At 42.7% G+C, this 22,436-nt stretch overlaps 1 protein-coding gene across 6 annotated transcripts in view; it reads right to left on the minus strand.

Annotated features, from left to right (window-relative positions):
• Positions 1-22,436, minus strand: part of LOC135247842 (rho GTPase-activating protein 15-like) — a 42,449-nt gene that overhangs the window by 5,831 nt on the left and 14,182 nt on the right. Inside the window, exons 1-14 of one of the 6 annotated variants that reach the window (XM_064321751.1) lie at positions 16,521-16,799; positions 9,789-10,262; positions 7,658-7,864; positions 6,955-7,035; positions 6,422-6,541; positions 5,820-5,909; positions 5,538-5,600; positions 4,330-4,397; positions 3,978-4,065; positions 3,381-3,482; positions 3,035-3,133; positions 2,332-2,410; positions 356-481; positions 145-243 (exon numbers count right to left, since the gene is read on the minus strand). In XM_064321751.1, the coding sequence (XP_064177821.1) occupies positions 145-243; positions 356-481; positions 2,332-2,410; positions 3,035-3,133; positions 3,381-3,482; positions 3,978-4,065; positions 4,330-4,397; positions 5,538-5,600; positions 5,820-5,909; positions 6,422-6,541; positions 6,955-7,035; positions 7,658-7,864; positions 9,789-10,262; positions 16,521-16,592 (1,768 nt within the window). In that variant the 5' untranslated portion in view covers positions 16,593-16,799. Of the gene's footprint in view, positions 1-144; positions 244-355; positions 482-2,331; positions 2,411-3,034; positions 3,134-3,380; positions 3,483-3,977; positions 4,066-4,329; positions 4,398-5,537; positions 5,601-5,819; positions 5,910-6,421; positions 6,542-6,954; positions 7,036-7,657; positions 7,865-9,788; positions 10,263-14,700; positions 14,837-16,520; positions 16,800-22,436 lie in introns of those variants that run through there. The other 5 variants (XM_064321752.1, XM_064321748.1, XM_064321747.1 and 2 more) reach the window with 5 other exon arrangements.

Below are 22,436 nucleotides of genomic sequence, written 5' to 3' on the forward strand. Positions count from 1 at the left end.
ATTCATTTGCATAGAGAATAATTTATGCAAATGAGTTGGGCACACCTACTGCCCCCAGCCCGGGAAGCATTTTTAAAAATTGTGTAGTAAGCAGAGGCAGGCTGAACCAATGAGTGCAATTACTCTTAGCATCAAGCTATGTACCTCTTCTCTCCACTGCTTTGATGCACTTCTCTACAAAGGTGGGGATGGTAGTTTTCTCCAGGGCACACAGTGCGGTCAGGTGACAACCAAACACATTGTCTGAGGAGAAGAACAATATACTGTTAGGGAGAGTCATGTGATGTAATAAGAGCATGCAGAACTCTCTCATTGGAGGAGAGCAGACCACTCTGGAGTAGGGAGGCAGGCCTACCTCTGATGTAGCCCTTCTCCTTGACAGACTGCAGAGTGGGGCGCTTCTGGAGGAACTTGAGGAGCTTGGTGCGCACCTTCTTCTGGTCCATGTCTGTGCTGGCGCTGGACACGCTCGACCTGATGGCTGCGGGGGGAGAGGGGGGAGGGGGGGCGGGAGGCAGAGAGGCTCGGGGGTGAGTAAACCTGGGAGCCATATCTAGAGCACGACTAGAGGCTAGAGGCTCACTGTTAACGAATGGTTGGCCCTTTGACAATTGAGGTAAAAAAAAAAGAAGAGGTTTTTAACATGCAACTGAAAATGTGAATATCTCCAGATCAGTGTCATAAAACACACTGGTGCTATGAATGAATGAATGAATGACCCATTTTTTCTCGTTAACATAGACTGCTATTAAATGCTATTTCATTTGGTATTTATTTTTTCCAGTATTGTTTTATTTGTTCATTGGCTTTAACGTGTTCTAAAATTAATTTACATAATAAACAAAAAAGGTATTTGTTCTCCACTGAGAATGTGAAACAATAGCCATACATAGTTACTTGTGGAACGCTACAGTCCCCTCCAAAAGTATTGGAACAGCAAGGTCAATTCCTTTGTTTTTGCTATACACTGAATACATTTGGGGTTGAGATAAAAAGATGTACATGAGATGAGACAGATCCGAATTTCAGCTTTTATTTCCTGGTATTTACACCTAGATGTGTTAAACTACTTAGAACATAGCACCTGAAGGGGACTGCATGCAAAGAATATGTATGCATTAACCATCATATGCATGAATGCATATGGCATTCTATAAATAAATGCTATATAAATGCAGTCCATTATAAATAGAAGGTCAAAAATGAGTTGCCTGCCTATGTTGGTTATTTTAAAATAACTCTGACGTAGAGGGCGGTACAAGCACAGGAACAGTGTGGTGCACTTGCGGATAGCGTGCTCTTAGTCAAGTGACCAGCGAAGATCAGTCCGGATGCGAGGTGGCTGCGGCGGAGCCTAGTCACAGTTAACAAGTTTCTGATCTGCCAATCATCTACCAATCAAGCGACACCTTATGAGACTGCACTCAACACAATAATTTATTACGCTTCCTAAATTCCGTAAAACGGACACTGTGCATTAATCTGGGAGTACGAGTGAGCTGTTCTCTGAGTGAGGTAGCCGGGGATGACACACCGCGCAGGTTTCATGCTGTGTCACTACCCCAGGACTTGGGAACGATTTAGTAAGTACACAGGGCTATCTGACATGCACTGAGGTTGCCTAACCATATCATACAAGCATTGCTTAAGGACACAAATCACCAATTGTTTCTTTAATATTTCCCCGCCATTTTATTCCACGTATGCTTCCATCAATTCTATAAGAGCTACCTGTGGACAGAGGAAATAAACCATTCTTGTCACAGCTCAATAAGTTCCTCATGAACATGCCTGGTGTGTATTTTCAGCTTGTTGGTTTGTTATTCTGAATGTCTGTTTCTGCTTTTTGCTGAGATTCTATTGAAGAAAAGGCTTAGAGAACAAAGCTATTTCCTTGTTCCTACATCATTTAAATATAGTTCCATTTCATTGGCTGTTGGCAGAGAATGACGGCTGCCCACACAGCCTAACACAGTAAACAATCTAAGGGGTTAAGCCAAGGCATTTCACTGAGAATCACACAACAATCATGGCGAAACACAGTTAAATGAACAAAGTCAAGGCTGAATCTGCCATATGTTTGCTAGGCATTAGGTCAATTCTTTAAACTTATATATTTTTAAAATGTGGTCATCTCATTGAACGAGATTTCACTTTTCAGGCCTATTATTGTTACTGATGGTCCAAACGGTCCCTGGTGCTGCTTTCAGTAGGAAAACAGTTCATTACACGTGCCTTATTGTATTCCTAATGGAAACTAATGGAGTCAAAGTGCTTAGAGACAGACCCAAGGCTGAATTATAGCAGGCCCATGCTGCTAGCGCTACTTACAGGTCCTCTTTTTGTCCTCAGAGCCCAGTGACTTTTCACTGCCCTCTCCATCCTCGTCCTCAGAGTGGTGCTCCAGCTCCTGAGACAGATGAACAGGCCATGAGAGAAACCAATCACAGCCCTGAATGAGCAAAATAAACCAATAATAATAATAATAATAATAATAATAATAATCATAAATCTGGTGATAATGGTGATTATTATTATTATTATTATTATATTCTACTCTACCTTAACTACTACTATTACCAACATTATTGCCGCAACTATTCGTTTTTAGCAGACACCCTAACACAAGGGTGACTTCCACTGTATGACAGTTACAGCAGGGTAGTGGACAAAATCAAGAATAGTTGCTTTTCAAAATCCATATCCATAATGTTACAATAAAGTCACAATTTTAAATGAAACTTTCAACTGGAGCCATTAAAGTGTGCCGTGTGAAACCCCTCATCTTCAGCACAAAAAGCCAGATATGGCACATTGTGCCGTTATGTCACGGCACATAATGGGCGACTTAGATTAACTGGCCTTGCCATTGAGTATTTAACAAGTGATAAAGTGAATGGTACAGAAATAGCAGTCAGTATCTGTGCCAAAACCTGTTCCACTGTCTATTGCATTGTTCAAAAAATAATGACATTCGCAAAGCTCCCATCCAGGAACCACCCAGAAGGCCGCGTCCTTTGTTCCCATGACTCACCAGCTGTCGCACAGTGTCCGCAATCACTTTGTGCCAGTCGTGGATGATGCTCTCGGTGTCATACTGTATCAGGAATTCAGCGCCACTTCGTGTTTTCAACTGAAAACCGACAGAAAACACCAAGTGTGACGCGACAAGTCAAATGTAAGGGCACAATATGGGGAAAAATGATATTAAAAACAACTGGTTCCCAGCGTAATGATGGGTTATTAAATCCAAATTTGCTCAGCTGGTGCCTTCATTTGCAATGGATAAAAGAATGATGTGATACATGCAACCATGTCATTTGACATTTATGACTACATCTTTCCAGGGCCATAGAATACAGAAAAAAAGGGTCTCATACCTCTAGAACATTCTTCTTGCTGGATTTTTCTTTTGAGGCCCAGCCAATGACTGCTCCCCGTAGCTCCAATGAGACTTCTGGGACAATCTGATTTGTCTTGTTCTGTAGAGATAAAGACTATCTTTCAAACAACTGGCAGGGTAACCTTCTATGTCTTCAAACAGCCAGAAAAAAAAGACAAGTTAAAGCGTAGTATACATTAAATCTCTGTTTTACTCTTTCTTGGTTTAACCTACTCCCAAAGATTTTGACCATACACACATTGTATTGTTGTTTTGTGAAAGGAAATGAGAAAGTCAAACTCATGCGCTTCTTTTAAGCAACACGCTTTTCACACCTTTTTTACACATACACGCAGAGATGTGACTTGATAACTGTTGACAGGCCTTCAAGGCAAGGTGGTGGAGTCAGAGAGAGCACCATCCGGCTGAGTTAGCTCAGGAATGCAGAAATGCATTTCAAGCGAGTGATGCAATGCTTGAGAATGTCAGCCAGGTTAATCCAGTGAGGCAGATCCCCCACACTGCAAACAGCATAGTCAAGCATGCACCACCATGGTTATCTAGCATTTGTTTGTTGGGTGTGTTTGGTTCTTACCAAGGTTCCAGTCGGTGCTGACTTTGGATCTTTGTGAAATGTCAGAATTCCACCGTGGAGCACTGTCCATGACTGGGTCCAATTTTTCCTATATAAACAATGCTCAGTTTATTAATAAAGAAAGAGTGGGTGTTTACTGTATAAAAAACATTTTTATTTAAAAGGAGCCGCTGAAATGCAGTCCTTCCAAATTATATGGAATATCATGAAGACGACATGCATTAGTTTGTCATCATGTTTTTTTTTTTTTTTTTTTTGGTTAAACACGTCAGTTCAAGGATTTTCAGTTTCTACAGTAACAAAAAGAGCTCTGCACCTTTAAGTAGCATTACCATTTGAATAGTTACATTACCTCACTCTTTTCCCATTCTCACAGATCTTCGTTTTGTTTAGGATTCCAGCTTTTTCCAAAGTCTGGGTCTGAAAGAAAGATAAACCAAGTGTTGGGAGATGGTTTCTAAGTAATCCACTTTATTTTTAGTTTAGCATGCACTGCAAAAAGAAATGAAGAAAATTATATAAATAAATAAAGAAAGCAGAGACTCCATGCACCTTCACACAGTTGCTCTGTTAATGTAACGCAGCCACAGAAACAGGCAAGGCAATAGTTCATCTCAAAACAATTTGACTCAAGTGGATATAATTTATGCACAGTGCTTTTCTCAATTAAATCGCATTAAAATTAAACTAGTAAAAAAAAAATTAAAAATCAAGATCAGAACATGCAAGAACTGCATGTTTTAGTTGGCTGGCTTATCTGGCATTTAAAAATTATCATAAACAGATATTGCAAGTTTATTTAACATAAAACGATTTGACATTTGTACATATAACAAACTATCAGCAGTCTGCTTCGTAAGTTTTCAGTTTTAGAACAAGGACTGTAATTTCCATAAGCAGACACAAGGGTGCAGTGTAGTGCATACTTCAGGAATTGAAACTGCTGCTCTCTGACTCATTTGTGTCTTGTTTATGATTGATTCTACAGTTTCAAAACAACAGCAATAAACTATGCATGGCATTAACACGCCATGGGACCTCACATCCTAAAGCTGCGGTCAAGTGAAAACGGAGGTGCTTGCAATAACAGGGGCAAGCTCAGCTATATTCTACTTCTCCTTTCTCTGTGCGTTGCGGTGGAGCGGTGTGACTGTAGGGCGCTGGGCTGGGAGTTGTCATATAACAGTCGGTTTAGTTGCTGCCCTGTGTGTGCAGTCTACCCCATGACTTGCATAGTCCTGTTTGTTCAGTTAAGCTCTTGTCCAGGACGTATCCTGAATAGCACTGCATAAATATAACATGTCAATTGCCTCTGTACATATTAAGAGAGGGTTAAAAACAATGAGCCGAAGAACAAGGAAGCCCCAAACCCTGAAAAGTACCAGGAGCCACAAACCATTGCAAGGTATGATCAGTTTCATCATGACTGGGTGACAATTTGGGTTAGTAAACAAGCGTGAGTTATTCGTAGCCATAGCATGAAGGCAAAATATAACAGCAAGAGGCCATATTTCCCCGGTACACTACACATCTATTAGACCCAAGGCCTTTAAGACCCACATTATGGTGCTGAGACTCTGAACTCTGATTGGAGGGGTTCCGGCGGTGTTTGAACGTATCAGCCTTTGAGGGAGAAACAAAAAAACAGAAACTCACAGCTGTGTCATTTTGCACTCTGGACTATTTCAGACACATGACAGGCCCAATTTCAGAGACATGATTGGCTCAATTTCAGACACATGACTTGCCCGATTTGACTTGCACATGATTGGCCAAAGTGAACATTTTTGTATCTGGCTCTGTGTGTACCTGCGTCCTACAGGATAGAAAAAAAGGACTTACGTGATGTTGCAGCTCGGGAGAGTTGCCCGAGCTGGAAGCATCGCTGCCGTAGTCAGAGAAGTTCCTCCTGTGAGTCGAGAGAAACCTCTGCTAAAAGGGAAATGCAGGAATTGTAACATCTTTAGCAAATGAAGAACAAAAGTGCTGAAAAAAGCCACTGAAGTGTAAGCAGAAACCGGCATAGCATTAAGACCTACACAGGAGTTTAAGCTGAGAGTCTATTTTGCATGTTACCCATGGATACCCGTTTGCATGTGTGACCTAATCAAAAAGTGACACAGGTGCTTCCCTCTCCTGTTCAGGAAATGGGCTCACTGGCCCTGGAGGTGAGAGGGGGCAACAGCGTGCAGCGAGGATCATGTGTTTCCCACAAGCCTCCACAACACGGAGCACTCTGGTCTACACTGGTTAATGCAGTGGCGTGGAACCTCCTGTGACGAATGAACACGGTGTTCACAGCGCAGTCACAGCTCAGACTCAACACCAGGCTCTCGACGCGACCTTCTTTTCTATGCTGGTGGTCACATGCACCAACATTTGCAAGGATGTTATTTTTAGAGGAAATTTGGGGAAACCCCTCATAGGTCACTATGGATACTCACAGAGTCATCCTGGCATGGGTTAAGCTGCATAGGGCCCATGGTATGCCTCCAGTTCTTTAAAACGGACACTTCCTCGGGGTCAACTCCATTTCCCAACCTTGGCTGGCTTGAAGTTGCAATCTGGATTTATAATAATTGGATTGTATTAAAACAACGAGACAGATTTACCCAAAATCTGGCTTTAGGCTTTTAAAATATAGATCCACCTTTGAATAGGAAGAAGCTATGTTCGTTCTCTCAGTTGCCTCACTGAGCACCAGGAGGACACAGTAGAAACGCTATGAGTAATTCACACATTAGCCATTTAGAAGTTGAGATAACTCTTAATGGCTCTGTCAGTAGAATAGCCCACTTACTCCAAAATAACCTTGGGTGGATATTTCATTATTCATGTATGATTACTCTTACACTGCATTTTGATCGCACCTTGTATTTCAAATACTTTGCATTCATTTGCATTTGTTGAAACAAAAACAAGTCAAATAACCAGGTTCCGCCGACTACAGAAGCACAGACGATAGACTCTACTTTACCTCTGGTAAGGTCCACTGGGATCTAGATCCATCTCTCGAATAATAGTACGCCTGTCCCCTTTCATCCACAGATTTGATCCACTGTCACAGCAGACACAAAGGGATGACAGTTAAGGAGCAGATACGTTATGGCTTCAGGAAAAAAAACTGTTTACGTTCTAATGGGTTCACCTGGAGTGCATACAAAGTTAAACTGCAAACAGAAATCACATTAAAATAACAAGGCTTCAAACTGACAAAATATTTCTATCGCCTGAACTGCCACATACAAACTCTTGTTGAGTTTTACCACAGTTTTACAACGGGCCTGTCACGAGGCAATGAGACAATGTTAATTATCAAGTTTAATCTAACCTTTCAGAAGAAATATGAGGAAGTTATCTGGGAAGTTACTCTGTAAACTCAGATTCTGAATATCCCTTATGCTCAAAACTGCATAGGCTGTAAATTAATCTGTTAGCATATCACAAATGACCACATACTGATTTTGGAAGGTGTGCATCAGAACATCAATATTATTCCTCCACAGTCAGTGGAACACATCTCAATGCGGATAAAACTGAGAGTTTTGAAAGACTGAAGATACAGGTACTTATATTGAAACCACCACAGATTAAATTAGCTATTTACAGCTTAAATGAATTCACATTTGCAAGATGGAAATGTGACTCCCTCCATGGCAGAATCCTAGCTCTTCCTTTACCTGCTCCTGTGTGCTTTCGCAGGTGAACACCCACTTTCCGTCCGGGTCAATCGAACGCGTCCATCCTGCTGGTGCACTGGTGTCTAAGCTGGCTCGAGGGATTGGCATCCGTTTCACATGAGAGAATGAGTAGTCTTTTGGGAAGGTGGGCAAAGTCCCAGGCTCCTCTTGGCTGTCAGAGGGGTAGTCCTCCTCGGGGAGGGGGGGCTGTTTAAGCAATGGAAAGCACAGTGCATACTAATGAGGTAGAGTGTTCCTCTGAATCTACAGAGACCACACACTGATGAAATGGAATCTTAAACTAAGATCCCGTTTCATCGAAGATGCTCCACTGCAACACAAGATATGCACTCGCCTGTGTTAACAGATTCAGCTGATGCAGTGTATTCTCGTATTCTCAGTTCAATAAAGAGCAGTGAATGAAGCCAGGAACTACACAGTAATGTACAATGTTAGTTCAACTCTAACAGTGTTAATTCAGCCCTTAACAGACAACATTTGGTCCCACTTTGGAATGTATTGAATCAACACTGTATGTAACTGTCAGTGAAACTTTATAGAATGGAAACCTTTTTTATTAGCCTTAAAAAGTGAATCTGTCCTGGCTGCACATAAGGACCGATGACAGTTCATTATGATTACTTACATAACATAGCACCACCAACATTACAGTATGTGGTCCCAAATTGCATTCAAAAAGAAGGATTGCCTTTAAATGGATATTCACAGCTGATAAAAGCTGTACTTTCTAGAGAATAAATTCAGATAGAATTATTTTTCTCTGAATCTGTAGCAGTGATCAGAAAGTAGTATGACAGTGGTGTAATGAACAGTTTGTGCAGACAGGGCTGTAATGTTTGGAAAAAATATGAGATCTTACCCCTATGACTGATTGTTCTACAGTATGTAGTTTGTTTCGGTCCTGAACAGAAAGACCATTTATAAACTCTGCACTACTTCCTGGACTGAGAAAATAGTTGCTGTTTGAATGCTTGCAGTTAAGAAGTTTGAGGCATGCATTAAATGTTGTGAAGTTCTGGAGGTACACATTAAATGTTATGAAGTTCTGGAGGTACACATTAAAAGTTATGAAGTTCTGGAGGTACACATTAAATGCTATGAAGTTATGAAGTTATGCAACTTTAACTTTAGATTAGCAAATAAATAGATATTTAGATACTAGCTAAATTTTAAGTCTACCATCAGGTAAACAACACAGCAGCCTTACTGACCTTCTTTACTTATTTATGAATGAACAAATTCCAGGAAGGTCTGTGGCAAGCTTTATATATACGCCATATAATTCTTGTTTTTGTCATTTACCCTTTAAATTATTTTTTTAAATCATTTTATCATTTTAACATTTTCCTAAGTGGTTAAAACTTTATCAACTGAATTTTACACATACACACATGCACATGCACATGCACACACACATACACACACACACACACACACATATATATAGTGCAGTCTGTAAGTATTTGGACAGTGAAATATTTCTTGTTTTGGCATATTGGATTTGAAATAAAGCAATGAACATGAGGTTTAAGTGCAGAAAGTTTGAGAAACAACAGAAACAAATTCCAAATGCAATTTCCACAACTAGAATCAACTTTCGTTAGCTTCCTTGTGCATGAACTGATGATGCAACAACACACATCTGGCCAAGAAACAGCAAAGCATGTCCAATTACCTTTGGAACCCTAAAATAGGGGGACTATGCATAAAAAGGGCAATAATTCCTACATGGATCACTGGATATGGAAGCAAATATCCTTAAATCAAAGCTGACTGCATTAACTCATTGTTTCATTTCAAATCCTATGTCCTTTAAAGGTTAGTTCATAGTTCACGTTTTTGAATAAGCTCAAACATAGCTATTATTGTTATATGGGATCATTTCAGAATCAAGTACTACATTAGGTTGAAATTCACTAAATTGTGTTTGATGCATTTTCTGGATTGCATTCATGTAGCCTACAAGTTAAAAATAAGCTCAAAATAAGCTTTAACATAAAAACCATCTACAGCTATACCCTCAATGGCTTGATTGTGCTATTACAATAGACTGTTAAAGGCAATGGAAATATGAGAGTCTTTAATGAGAAAATCTGCGCAGGTATCCTACCGGTCCATCGCCCAGGGGAGTCTGCAGGCCCATGGACTCCATGCGAGCAGGGGAGGAGGACAGCTGCTCCGGGGGGTCCCAAGACGTCTCCCCCGACACTGGGTTGTAGAAGTAGTGCTGCCCGCTGGTCTCATCCAGTAACTGCTCCCAGTCAGAGGTCCCGACAGCAGGCGCGGGCGGCGACGGGGCAGGGGACCGAGCGGGCAAAGGGGAAGGCAGCACGTCCGGAGGCACCTCACGGTCCAGAAAGGTGTCAAAAGGGTTGTCCCAGGTTGTCTGTCCCGTGTCAGGGTGATAATAAAACTCCAGACCGCTCTCCTGGTCAGTGTGCACCTCCCATCCCTCGTCCGGGCGTAGGTGACAGGACGTCCGAGGGGAGGGGGAGGGAGACACCAGTGGAGAGGACTGGCCGATGCTCCTCCGCAGCTCTGCTACGTTGACGTACACGGCGGTGGTGGGGCTCTCGCACTCGACCTGCGGACGATCAGAAGAGAGAAGGCCAATCAGAGAGAGGCTCCGCGGCCGACGGCTCTATGCGTGTCCAGAGGCCGGACAAAAAGCACAGACGGAATATCATTATCGCCAAACAGACAACTTATTGAGCGGACCTTTCTGATCAAACAGATAGCCTTTAAACAGTGAGCAGGACATACACATGGGGATAACCTAGATGAGTAATTAACTTACAAATCAATGAGGTGACTCACCACTGCTGAGGTAAAAAGATTTGCTTACATTAAGCTTAATACATTCATAGGAACACAACTGGAATGCCGAAAAACAGCAGCACTAAAAATAAAAGAAGTAGAGACTAATCTAACAAAAAAGCTTTGTCTCTTGTGTTGCTCAATTTAGCATAAAAACCACATAAGTAATCAGGAAATGGTTAATGCCTGCAACTCAAACCCAAAAATAACTGCTATAAATTTGGTCCCTACCGCATTTTACCACTGAATCTAGCATATGTTGTAGAGCTTAGTGAGAGCTTAACAAAATCCCAGCATCCTAAGAATTGCACCTTTTCTGGTGGATTCCTCTATAATCCCCATTCCAACATAAATGCCCTCAAAATCCTGATTTTGACTCCAGTCCTATTACCCATTTGGAAACTTCATAATCAACCAAGTGAGAGAAAATGCAGAGTGCTTTGCTGGCGTGTAGCCCCCCTGATTCCCAAGAGAAGCACAGATCTGGTGACACAGGGTCAGTTTCCAGTGCCAGATCCTCAATCGAAACCGCAATAATTTCACTTCCTTTTGACTCCATAATCTCCCTCACAGAACCTTGTTCATGGGAGATGACACTTCTCCATCAGCCTCACATTCACAATAGGAACTTGTAAGAGGAACATAAGATACTTTCACCTGATGTTTTCTTTGAAAAGGCTAATATTGTCAGCAAGGTGAGGATTAATTGAAATATATTAAGTTTTCCGAACCCAGCAGTTTTAAACGTTAACACGCTCATCTGACTTCCACTCTGAATACCGAACACAAGTACATCACAGTTCAAACACCTCACTTACCTAACATGTAAATCGCCAAATTTGTTGATAGGCAGAAAAAACTATTGGATTAACCTACAACTCTCAACCGAATGAAAACTAAGAAATTTAATAAGTTACAACAAATATTCACGAGGAATCTAAAGACTAGGTTCAACAACCTTAAAACACTTAACACAGGTTACAGACATGGACACTCAACAAATGAAGGAAGATACCAAACCACATCTTATTTGTCCAAAAGTAATCCAAAATGCAAAAACCAAAAGACAGCAGAATATTCCAAAAGAACCTGAGATGAAATGTAGAATGCCAGACCTAGATGCAGGACTCAGATGTCTACTTTCAACTAACTCTTAAAGACATCTTCTTTCCAAGTTGCCAAAAACTGACCCTAGCTAAAAGAAAGCTGCATATTTTATGTAGACACACTGACACACCTTCACTGACACACAGTCTCTCATACACATGCAGACCCACACTCACACACTAAAAACACACACATTCACACCTCCAATGGCCACCCCCCAGTTGCTGCTTAATCTCGAGGCTTAATCTAGCTTCCTATGGTTTAGAATGGCCAAATGATGAATTACATGTATATATATATATATATATATATATATGTATATATATATATATATATATATATATATATATACACACACATACACACACACACACACACACACACACACACACACATTCTGTACACACTGGGCTCCATAATGTTTGGGACAAACATTTGGCTCCATACCTCACAATTTTAGATGTGCAATCAAACAATGCACATTGGTTTCAACATGCACTTTTAATACATAGCCCATTTCAGGGCATCATTATGTTTATGATTAGTCAAGTGTGTTCAATTGCTTCATTAGTGCAAGTATAAGACCACTTTCAGTATCCTTTCTTGGCTTTTGATTGCTTTCAGAGTCTGCTATTGGTACGCTTGCTAGTATAAGGACCAGAGTTCTGCCAATGAAAGTCAAGGAAGCCATTATAAGGCTGAAAAATATGAAAAAGAAAAACAACCAGAGACATAGGCCAAACCTTAGGCTTACCAAAACCAACTGTTTAGAACATCATTAAGAAGAAAGAGAGAGCTAGTGAGCTCAATAATTGCCTAAGGGCCTGGTAGGCTAAACAGGGTAGTAGAACAGCCAACTGCAAGCTGCTTCAGAACACAGCTTGAATCCTGTGATTTGTTTCAGAAAATATTGGGAAAAACAAGAAGAGAAGGCCTGTATTTTTCCACCAATGAGAATACAGAGGCTTGATTAATTCACCATCCTTTTACCGGAATATAATATAATAAAATATCCATTGCCAGTATTTTCCTCAGGAAATACTAAGTTTACAGACCATTGGCCTGATTTTGCTCAATTCAGTAAATACCACACACCAACCTTTAAGATAAGTGTTGTTTACTCTTGCCATTGGAGAGCAGAAGAGTGTTTTTTTGTCTGGGGAGGGTGTAGACCGACAGAGGATAAGCGCATCGACCAGGACTGTGATACACACGGGAAATTGGTACAATGACTAAATTGGGGAGAAAATGGGAGCCACCAGCCGCTTCTTTTCACCTGACAGCGAGGAGTTTCACTGGGAAAGTGTAACGTGCGCGGAGGTTCACGCTATCTCCCCCAGATTCCTTCCCCGCTGAACAGGCGCCCCGACCAACGAGTAGGAGTCGCTAATGCAACGATCAGGACTCATACCCCCACCGGCTTCCCACCCGCGAACACTGCCAATTGTGTTCATAGGAACGTCTGACCAAGCCGGAAGTACTGCTGCCGAGGATTGAACCTGGGTCTCTTCGGTGGTAGGCGAGTGCTTATAAAGAGTGTTGTTTTTAACCGTGACTCAACCATTAGTTGATTTGTTAAAGCAGTTCATTACTCAGTGAACTGACCGTACCACACATGGCTGATTTGGTTGCTGATTTTAAGGAAAAAAAAACCAGCATACCCAGCAGCTTTCCAGGGCCAGGAGTAAATATTGTTTTATGAGTTTTATTTACAGTCCTGCTGATGTATTTGCACTGAATCATGTGATACCCAGACACTTACAATTCTTAGTTTTTTGAGAAATTGTGCAAATGTTACCCCATTGTAACGTGCAAACATATCAAAACCTATTTCTGGTGCAAGCTACAGAGGTATTATAGAGTATATTATGCGTCAGAATTAGCCTTCCGGTGCTCAGCCTGTTCAGGAAGTAGACGGTCAGAGCAGAAAGCTCCAAACCGCAACAGAGCCATCCTGCCCTCAACAACACTGTTTTCATATTTTAATACAACTCACCACAGTCAGCACCAGCGGACACACATGCACACACACACAAGCGCACACACACACACACACACACACACACACACACGCCTGCACTCTCTGGCCATTACAGGTGCATGCTTACAAATCTGCTTCAAACTCATTTGTCAATTCCTTTGAAAATGGTGCATTTTCTTGTTCCCAGGAACCTCAAAACCTTCAACATCAGAGGATGTGTTTTACTTTCTCTCAACCACACACGTGCCAGCTTTGGAGAAGAGAACAGGGCATAACAATGGTAAGCAAAGAGGAGAAGAGGGAATAGAGCTGACTTTGGTAAGCCCTGATTAAATAGCACTACATGCGCGTACACACACAGCCTTGCAGTTTTCACTCTAGACCACATTTCCTCCACTACGATGATAGTGGCACATGACGCATAGAAACAAAAGCAGAAACATTTAGACCTCCAGAAACTATATCCTCTGATATTAGCAATATACAATACAACAAAAACAAGCAACATGTGCTTTCCATACTATGTTAACAAAATACAATTGCCACTTTCCTGTATTCGATTCCGTGTATTTCATGTAAAAATGATACATTTGCTCTAATATACTTGTCCAAATAAAAATATTATGGAAGTGCAAACTGAAATACTTGGGTTGTATGCTATGGTATCATACACTTTAACCTACAGTACAACACACTTCTTGTATTGCTGATATTCCATAATATTTTGCCCCATTCATTCCCATATATTGAAGCTATTTGTGTATTTGCAGAAATACAATTTGACACCAGTCACAATGCTTTCATTCAGTGGCAATCCCACAGTTGATAGGCTATTCAAAGATCAGGAAGAGAAGCATCCTCGGGTCGGTTAACCAGACCCTCAGAAGCGATATAGCTCAGGAGGTAAGACCGATTGTCTGGCAGTCGGAGGGTTGCCGGTTCAAACCCCGTTCTGGGCATGTCGAAGTGTCCTTGAGCAAGACACCTAACCTCTAACTGCTCTGGCGAATGAGAGGCATCAATTGTAAAGCGCTTTGGATAAAAGCGCTATATAAATGCAGTCCATTTACCATTTACCAGAAGCAAAACACACGTAACAGGGAAACTTCACTCTCACCTCCATCACGATGAGGCGTTTGAGGCGACAGTCTGGAAAGTGTGAGAGTCACTGTATAGGAACCATCCAGGTGTGAACATCAAGCTTTTCCTGCAGCCAGTGAACTGAGAGAAAGGTCTGCCCTCGCTCAAAGCCCCCTCTCTTCCTCACCGCACCTGACCGTTGCTCTATATTCACCACCACGATACTCGGCCCTCCCCTGCTAGGGTATTTGAACACCTGACAGTGCATCTATGTGGGCACAGCCAGGCAACTGAAACTCGGGAGAACTGGATAAAGTTCTAAGAAGGTGACATTCACGACCACAGTAATAGACTCACAACAAAGCCCATTGTTATCCCTGGGAAAACAGAGAGGTGCTTTGCCTCAAATAGTCTACGCACAGCTGGTTGTTGTCCTCTGATAAGGATCCCACGGAACTTCTGAAGCCTTGAGGTCATCCTTTGTTTTTTGTTTGTCATTCATCATTGACATTCTCAGGATGATTAGCTGTAATCACAAGTCATATTCAATAGAGTCTAAAGACCACGCTCACCCAAAATTAGAGTGACTAAACATCGCTGACTCCTCTGTTTCTGGCCTTTTTACAGTCCAGTGAAACTGAGGACTATACCCAGTCTGGACCCATCTCCACAGTCCAGTCATGTGCATTTCTTTTCTGTAGTAAAATACAGTGTACGTCCCAAGCCATATAAAGTCAATCTATATAACACATTCTCATCACAACTCTTCAAATATTGCAACTTGGGCAAGGGCTTTTCTTGTCACTATTCGACACGTTGGATAGACTTGGGCGTCTTCGGTTGACGAGTTTAATAGCCCATTGAATTGCATTACCACTTCGGCGGATTTTGATGCTATGGACAGACAGTAGCCAGAACCTCAGCGCAAATTCAGAGCTCGTATTTGTAGATAAGCAATACTATTGTGACCTATTCAAATTCAATTACTTAAAATCACATACACCGAAATATACCAGAAATGATGTCATTTTAATACTATAGGCTAGACGTAAAATTATTTTAAAAACATCAACATAAACCTAGGCTAATGCATGCTGGGTGACGTAGTTCATTTCAGTAGCCTAGTAGTCAATGGGCTACCGAACTCGTCAACCGAGGACGCCCAAGTCTATCCAACACGTCGAATAGTGACGAGGCCCTTGTCCAAGCTGCAATATTTGACAAGTTGGGATGAGAACGTGTTGATCTATAAACCTTTAAGGATTCCGCATCAAGCAGCATGGAACTTTCACTCGACTGGCCGCATTCATTAGCAAAAGAGCCAAGAAAATGCCATGTTTTCGCAGTCTGCAGTAATCCACAGGCTGAGCACAGTGCAGCCTACAAGTCTGCCATGATTACTGTCACTCATTACTGAGGCCCCGGTGTGTCAGTTTTTTTGCGACTGACACGCTTCTCAAAGGACAGGAAACGAACATAAAATGTGTCACCGTTCATGCAAAAACAGACTGCTCCGAACAGGATGTATGTAACGCAGCCGAGGTTCTAAACATAACACAGAAAGACAGGCGTACACAAACCGATGGACAATCACAATCACGCGTCCACATTGGCAGGCTGAAATAGCTCACAACTTTTCAGACAACACACAAACAGGGCAGATACCGGCACTCTAGCGAGCTGCTTTATACAGTCAGTCCATTCTGTAACTACGGGGTCAAGTTTCCCTGAGATGGAACAGAAACTCTCAGAGAGAGAGAGGAATTGAGAGGCAGAAATACAGAAACAGAAAGAGGGAAGGAAAGAAAGAGACAGAGTCACAGAGAGAAAGAGAAGAGAGAAGAGCTTTAGACTTACCTGGGTGGGCACCGGGAGGGTCAGTGCTCGGGGCCTGAAGCCCCGGCGAGTTTTGCAGATCACATCGACCATAATGGGCCAGTGCCAGAGAGGGCCACCGAGCTGCAGAGCCACAGTACCACCACCCCAACACACAGGCACAGGCTGAGCTTACCAACCATGAGACACACGCACACATTCACACACACACACACACACTCACACTTACACACATACACGCCAAATCAGCTGTGCCTGTTCTGCGACCAATCGCAGCATACGCTTGCAAATACTGAAAAAGAGAACTGTCTACTCTGAGAGCAGAGAGGGGAGGGGAGGGGAAGGGAGGGGAGAGAGAGAGAGAGAGAGAGAGAGAGAGAGAGAGAGAGAGAAAACAGGACATTTCAAGTACTTCCTGCTAGCTCTGAAAAAGGAAGTGTTGGCATGGAAACCACTCTTTGGGGGTGCACATTCCATTAACCCGGATGGCACATTAAATTAGTTGGGGAGAAGGCAGAGGCAGGACTAAGAAAACCCTGCAATATAAAAACTTTTCAAACAATGTTTTTGCTGTCCATTTCTGAAAAAGTGCACAGCCGATACCAGCCCGACTGTGGCCCAGGGCTTATGTAATTTGATCATAGTCAAAAGCTACTTCTCTTTTACTTCGTAACACAAGCTTCCTTTTGACATTGTCAGCAGGGTTTTTATTGTGCTGGCCTTTCTCAAGGAGTGGAGCAAGCGTTTGAGGCGATACTGATTCATACTATTTGCCTTATCCAAGAGGTGAGTCAGCTTTACTAACAATCTCTGTGACGTCAGGCCCACAGTCACAAAACTTAAAGAAATATTATCATTCCACACCCTTTTTTTGAGCTGTATCCTTTTTAGTTCACACTGGACTCTTTATCAGACAGGAGAAGCCAAATAGTTGGCTGAAGGCAGAATTGCTCAACAATCACTTCCTTATATGAGGTGTCATGTAGAATGTACAACTGGCAGGCATGCAGTTGTTCTGGAGCTGCAGAAATGCATTACGAATGCATGCCTAGTGACACACTCATCAATATGCACACGCACACACACACACACACACACAATTCTCATACATACTGTAACCATACCAGTACACCTTTATCTAGGGCTTGGTGTTCTAAAAAGCGGCTAGGACCGTACAGTGTGTTCACCCTTTGTTACTGGAGTACAGCCAAATGTAAGCATACCAGTCACAGGATGCACTATCCACACACAAATAACATTTCTGACATGTAGCTGCAGTATTGTGGACTGGTCAGACTTTCATTATCGCTTGCAGCCATTAGCTCTGAGATGGCTGCCAGGCCCTTCGCCCACTGCAGCAGAGAACGGGCCAAGCAACGTGAGTTCCTGGAACAGCTGAAAGGGACCATCTTTACTCAGTACCCACCAATAAGGCACTTTGTTATTCAAATGTTCTTTGCATCGGCTTTTGGTTCTTATAGTCACATGGCAAAAGAAAAATTGCCGCACCGTCACATTCTGCTGGCTGTAACACTGCATAACATTGATTTATGAATGTGTGCAGCTGTGGAGAAGGTGAGTGATGGAGTCACAGAAAATATTTGAGGAAACACAGCCTTCGTCTGCGTCTATTTAAAACGCCAGTGAAGGCCAACCACTCAGGAATGGAGGACGGTTCAAAAACAGAGGTAGCAGCCTCACTGTCATTGAAATCACATGCTTCTTACTTGCCTGCTGAGAGAATCAGGCACACTAAAAATAATGTCAGCTACTTATCCACGAACTTGGTTTCAGCTGACCTCCTGGCGAATGTAAGTTGCACCAACTCCAGATTTTTATTAGATTTTTTTTTTTTTTTACTGTATCCAAAGTCTCCCAGTGGAGAGCAAACTGGAGAATTGACAAAAGGAAGGAGAGACTGTCAGGAAAGGTTTTCACATGAGATTTCATTTTACTGCAACCGGAGTGGACAACTATTCCTCTAAGCACCAAAACCATCATTTGGCAAGAAATAGCAAATGATCAGCAACCTACAAAGTTAAGAGAAGATATACACATGGCATGCATTTTAAAATATATGCGCCAGCCAGACATAGATTCATTCGTTTTCTCCAGGGTTCCCCTTTACCCATTCAAGAAAGTATCCCACCAAAGCTGTAAGCAGGAGACTAAGTGCCCTAGATGCAGTCCGCTACTGGTTTTTGGATAAGCAGGGTGCCTAATTACGTAACTCTATTAGCAACCACCCAATCAAACAATGGCAGGACTACTTGGGGCCCAAATCACGCCATGGAGGGGATAGTCAGGCGTCTGAATGGTCTTAAGACCGCCTCGTATTACGTCATCCCCCATGGCCCTGAATCCTGGATTACCTCATGGAACGCTGATTGTCAGGAATCATACTTTTCCCATCCCCAAAGCTTTTTTTGCCCACGGCTAATTTTTTTTCCAGGCCGTTTAGCGGACTCTTCCCTCCAGTGCATGGTCTCAGCCCGCAGTACTGCTGAACTTGACGTGACCCACAAACTCACAGCTTTGTAGTGCAAATTTCATCTCTGTCCACCACAAATGTCAAAAACATAGTTCTCAAGCATGCGAGGATCTGTGTTATTATATCTGATATCAGCGACTGCATATAGTACTTGTGAATTGTTTTGCGTCAGTCGTCCTGTGTCAAACAGTGAAAACTACATACTAATAAAGAACGTGAACAACTACATATGAGACATGGATTAAATCAGGAAGGAGAAAACAGCACATGGCAATCAAAAATGACTCACCCAATGTAATAAACTGAGTGTAGGATCCCTGTAATTTTCTCATAGCTGAGCTAGGGCAGGCTTCATTACACCTGTGAAGATTTTCAACAGAAGCTCTGGGGCAGATAATGTATAGGACAGGTGTACACAAAAATGCTGTGTTTCCACCCTGCCAAACTGCAGTTGTGTGCCTTCAAGCAGTAAATCAGTTGATCCGAATGGAGACAACAGTGGCTCAACCTGGGGATGTTTGACTCGTCTGAAGCTGATGTGCTGATACTATATGTCCCTTTATCAGTTGGGTTAAAATAATTAAATTCTATTCAGGAGTAAATAGAGTGCTTTTGTCATTTCCCTGTTAATGTTTTTTTCCATGAAGTCAGCTATATTGTCAGCATGGGTTGAATTTGCTTAACAAATTCTAGTATGTCTTCCTATAGCACGAACAGATCTGTGTTACGGTCTCCATCCGAAGGCAAACAAAAACAATCTTTCTAAGCTTGAAATTGAGTGTGGTCTATAAAGCCTTGACTACACTGTCGATCAACCTTGGCTCGCTGCTTCCAACTAAAAGGGTGAGCTGCAGACATTGAGAAATGACTGGCAGGAATAATCATACCTTGCATTTTCACGAGGGTGGAAGCGGCTGTGGTTGGAGGGGACGCTAGACCGACGATAGGCTCTTGCTGTGATAAACACAGGCATTAAGATAAATCCTGATCAAGGGGCCACTGGAAAAAGTGGAATGTTTGAATGAAATGTTTGTTCTATGAAAGGAAGAAAAGAAAAGAACAAAGTGGAGTCTCACTTGTCCTTCCCCTGAACCTCGGCTGGCTCCTAGATTCACTCAGATCAGGAACAGAGAGGCTCTGAGCCTTGCCTGCTACACTACCTGTTTGAGCAGTTTCATGGTATTTTGTTTGTTTCTCAAAGGCTGGTGGAGACGTAAAGGAGATACGGGCTCCGTGTGACAGGTTTCCAGTCAAAAAGAGGCTGAAGGGGCCCTTTATTATGGCAAAACACAGGTGGGTTCAGTTTCCCTTGTGTCCAGCTGAAATGAGAGCAAGAACTTTGTTTTCTGAAAACTGGTTGGGGCCTTTTTTAAATCCAAAAGGGGTTCTTTTTGGACAGCACACAGTTTGGACCATTCAAGAAAATGTCTGACAACCACACACGAAACAAAAAGATCAAGACATTTGCCTGAATTACATGAAAATTTACATTTAATTCTGGAACACTGAATTTTTTTGGGAAAATCTAGCAGAAATGCATTATGGGTAATTTAACACAGGTGACTAATATATAGAACATAAAGTTAAATTCATACCATAGAACACTGAAATCATACCAAGAGAATCCTGAGCATAAACTGCTCAGCAGTGAGAAAATAGCTGGCACACGCCACACAATCAACTTTAGGTTCCCAAACAACTGAGGGCAGGATCAGTTCTGGCTGCACAGCTGCCACATGTAGGTCAATCAATTTCCAATTACAAGGCCAACCATGCCTCACAAGGCAAGTTGATTTAGTTACCTGGGGGACATAATGGACCCCCCCCCCCCCCAAGTTGAAAAATGTGGTTGCCTTGCCACAGAATGACCTATATATTGCATTTGACTATTATCTCTTCTTATAGGTCCAAAAGATCACATTATCAAAGATCACTTCTTTGTTTCTACCTCTCTCTGTTACCTACTCTCCCACAAACCCTCTAACAACTCATCCACTGCAACTATCAGGGGAAATCTCCATACTCTCTTGCACTCCTCCCTCATCTCCACTGCTCTCTCTACACTTCCCCTTCCTGCTTCTTTCTCTAACCTGCCTGTTGACCTTGCTACCTCTACCTTTAACTCATGCCTCTGCCAGTTTCTTTACTCACTTTTTACTGTCTGTGGGCTGTGGGCCGAGGGGATGTGGGGGAAATACAGATCCTATGACCTTACCTCATACCACACCTTGCTGGCAGCCTTCACATCTGCTGTCACATTGGCTGAGACTCCATTTGTTCAGTCTAAGATCATTGCATGTGTCTCTAACCTACACAAACTATTCTCCACATTTTCTTCCCTCCTCATTCCCCCGCTCCCTCTTTCCTTTCTGCAGAGGAGTTTCTAGCCTGCTTTGAGGGCAAGCTGGCTAGTATCCGAAACTCCTTCACTCATCCAGTGATGGCCCTACTACCCACTGCAACAAACCCACTGCAAGCCTGACCCCCTTCATGATGCTGGAGGACACAGATGTACTCCAACACATTATGCAACCACCTGTTCGCTAGACCCCATCCCATCAGCAGTCCACCAGTCAATATCCGGTGAGCTTCTTCCTTATCTGTCCTCCATCATTAACAACTCCCTTACCTGTGGCTATGTTACCTCGGACCTTAAGACAGCTCATGTTACCAAACTCCTTAAGAACCCTACCTTAGACCCCTCTGATGTCAAGAACTATCTCACATGGATGGCCAGGCATCACATGAAGCTCCACCTCGACCAGATGGAGCTATTCTTCATCCCTAACAAGACTTCCCTACTATAAGCGCTATCCCTCACTGTTGATGGTACCACAGTGGCTGCCTCTCAGCCTTCAAAGAACCTGGGGGTGGTCCTGGATGACCACATAGACTTCAAGAAACACATCATAGCAACATCACGGTCCTGCAGATTAATCCTATACAACGTCAGGAGCATTCGACCACACTTGACCATGTACTCCACCCAGCTACTCGTCCTGGCTTTGGTAATCTCCAATCTAGATTACTGCAACTACCTTCTTGCAAGCCTACCAGCCTGTGCCATACAATCACTACAACTCACCCAGAACACTGCTGCCCAGCTTGTCTTCAACCTTCCTAAGTACTCGCATGTCACTGCCCTGCTGAGGTCACTCCACTGGCTATCAGTCACCACCAAGTTTAAAAGTCCTGACTCTGACCTACACTGCAGCCAACAGGCCAGCCCCGCCTACCTATAGGACATAATTAAACCCTACATGCCAGCTCAACCACTCCACTCTGATGCAGCGGGACACTTCCTGCCATCCAGGTGAATGGTTCTTGCTCGTCCCAACCATGAAGCTTTTCCACCCTAGCTTCCCAGTGGTGGAACAAACTCCCCATTCCTCTATGAACCACACAGTCACTGCCCATTTTCCGCCATGGTCAGAAGATGCATCTGT

This window comes from Anguilla rostrata, chromosome 2, assembly GCF_018555375.3.
Source record: "Anguilla rostrata isolate EN2019 chromosome 2, ASM1855537v3, whole genome shotgun sequence".
In the NCBI taxonomy this organism is placed as follows: Eukaryota; Metazoa; Chordata; class Actinopteri; order Anguilliformes; family Anguillidae; genus Anguilla; species Anguilla rostrata.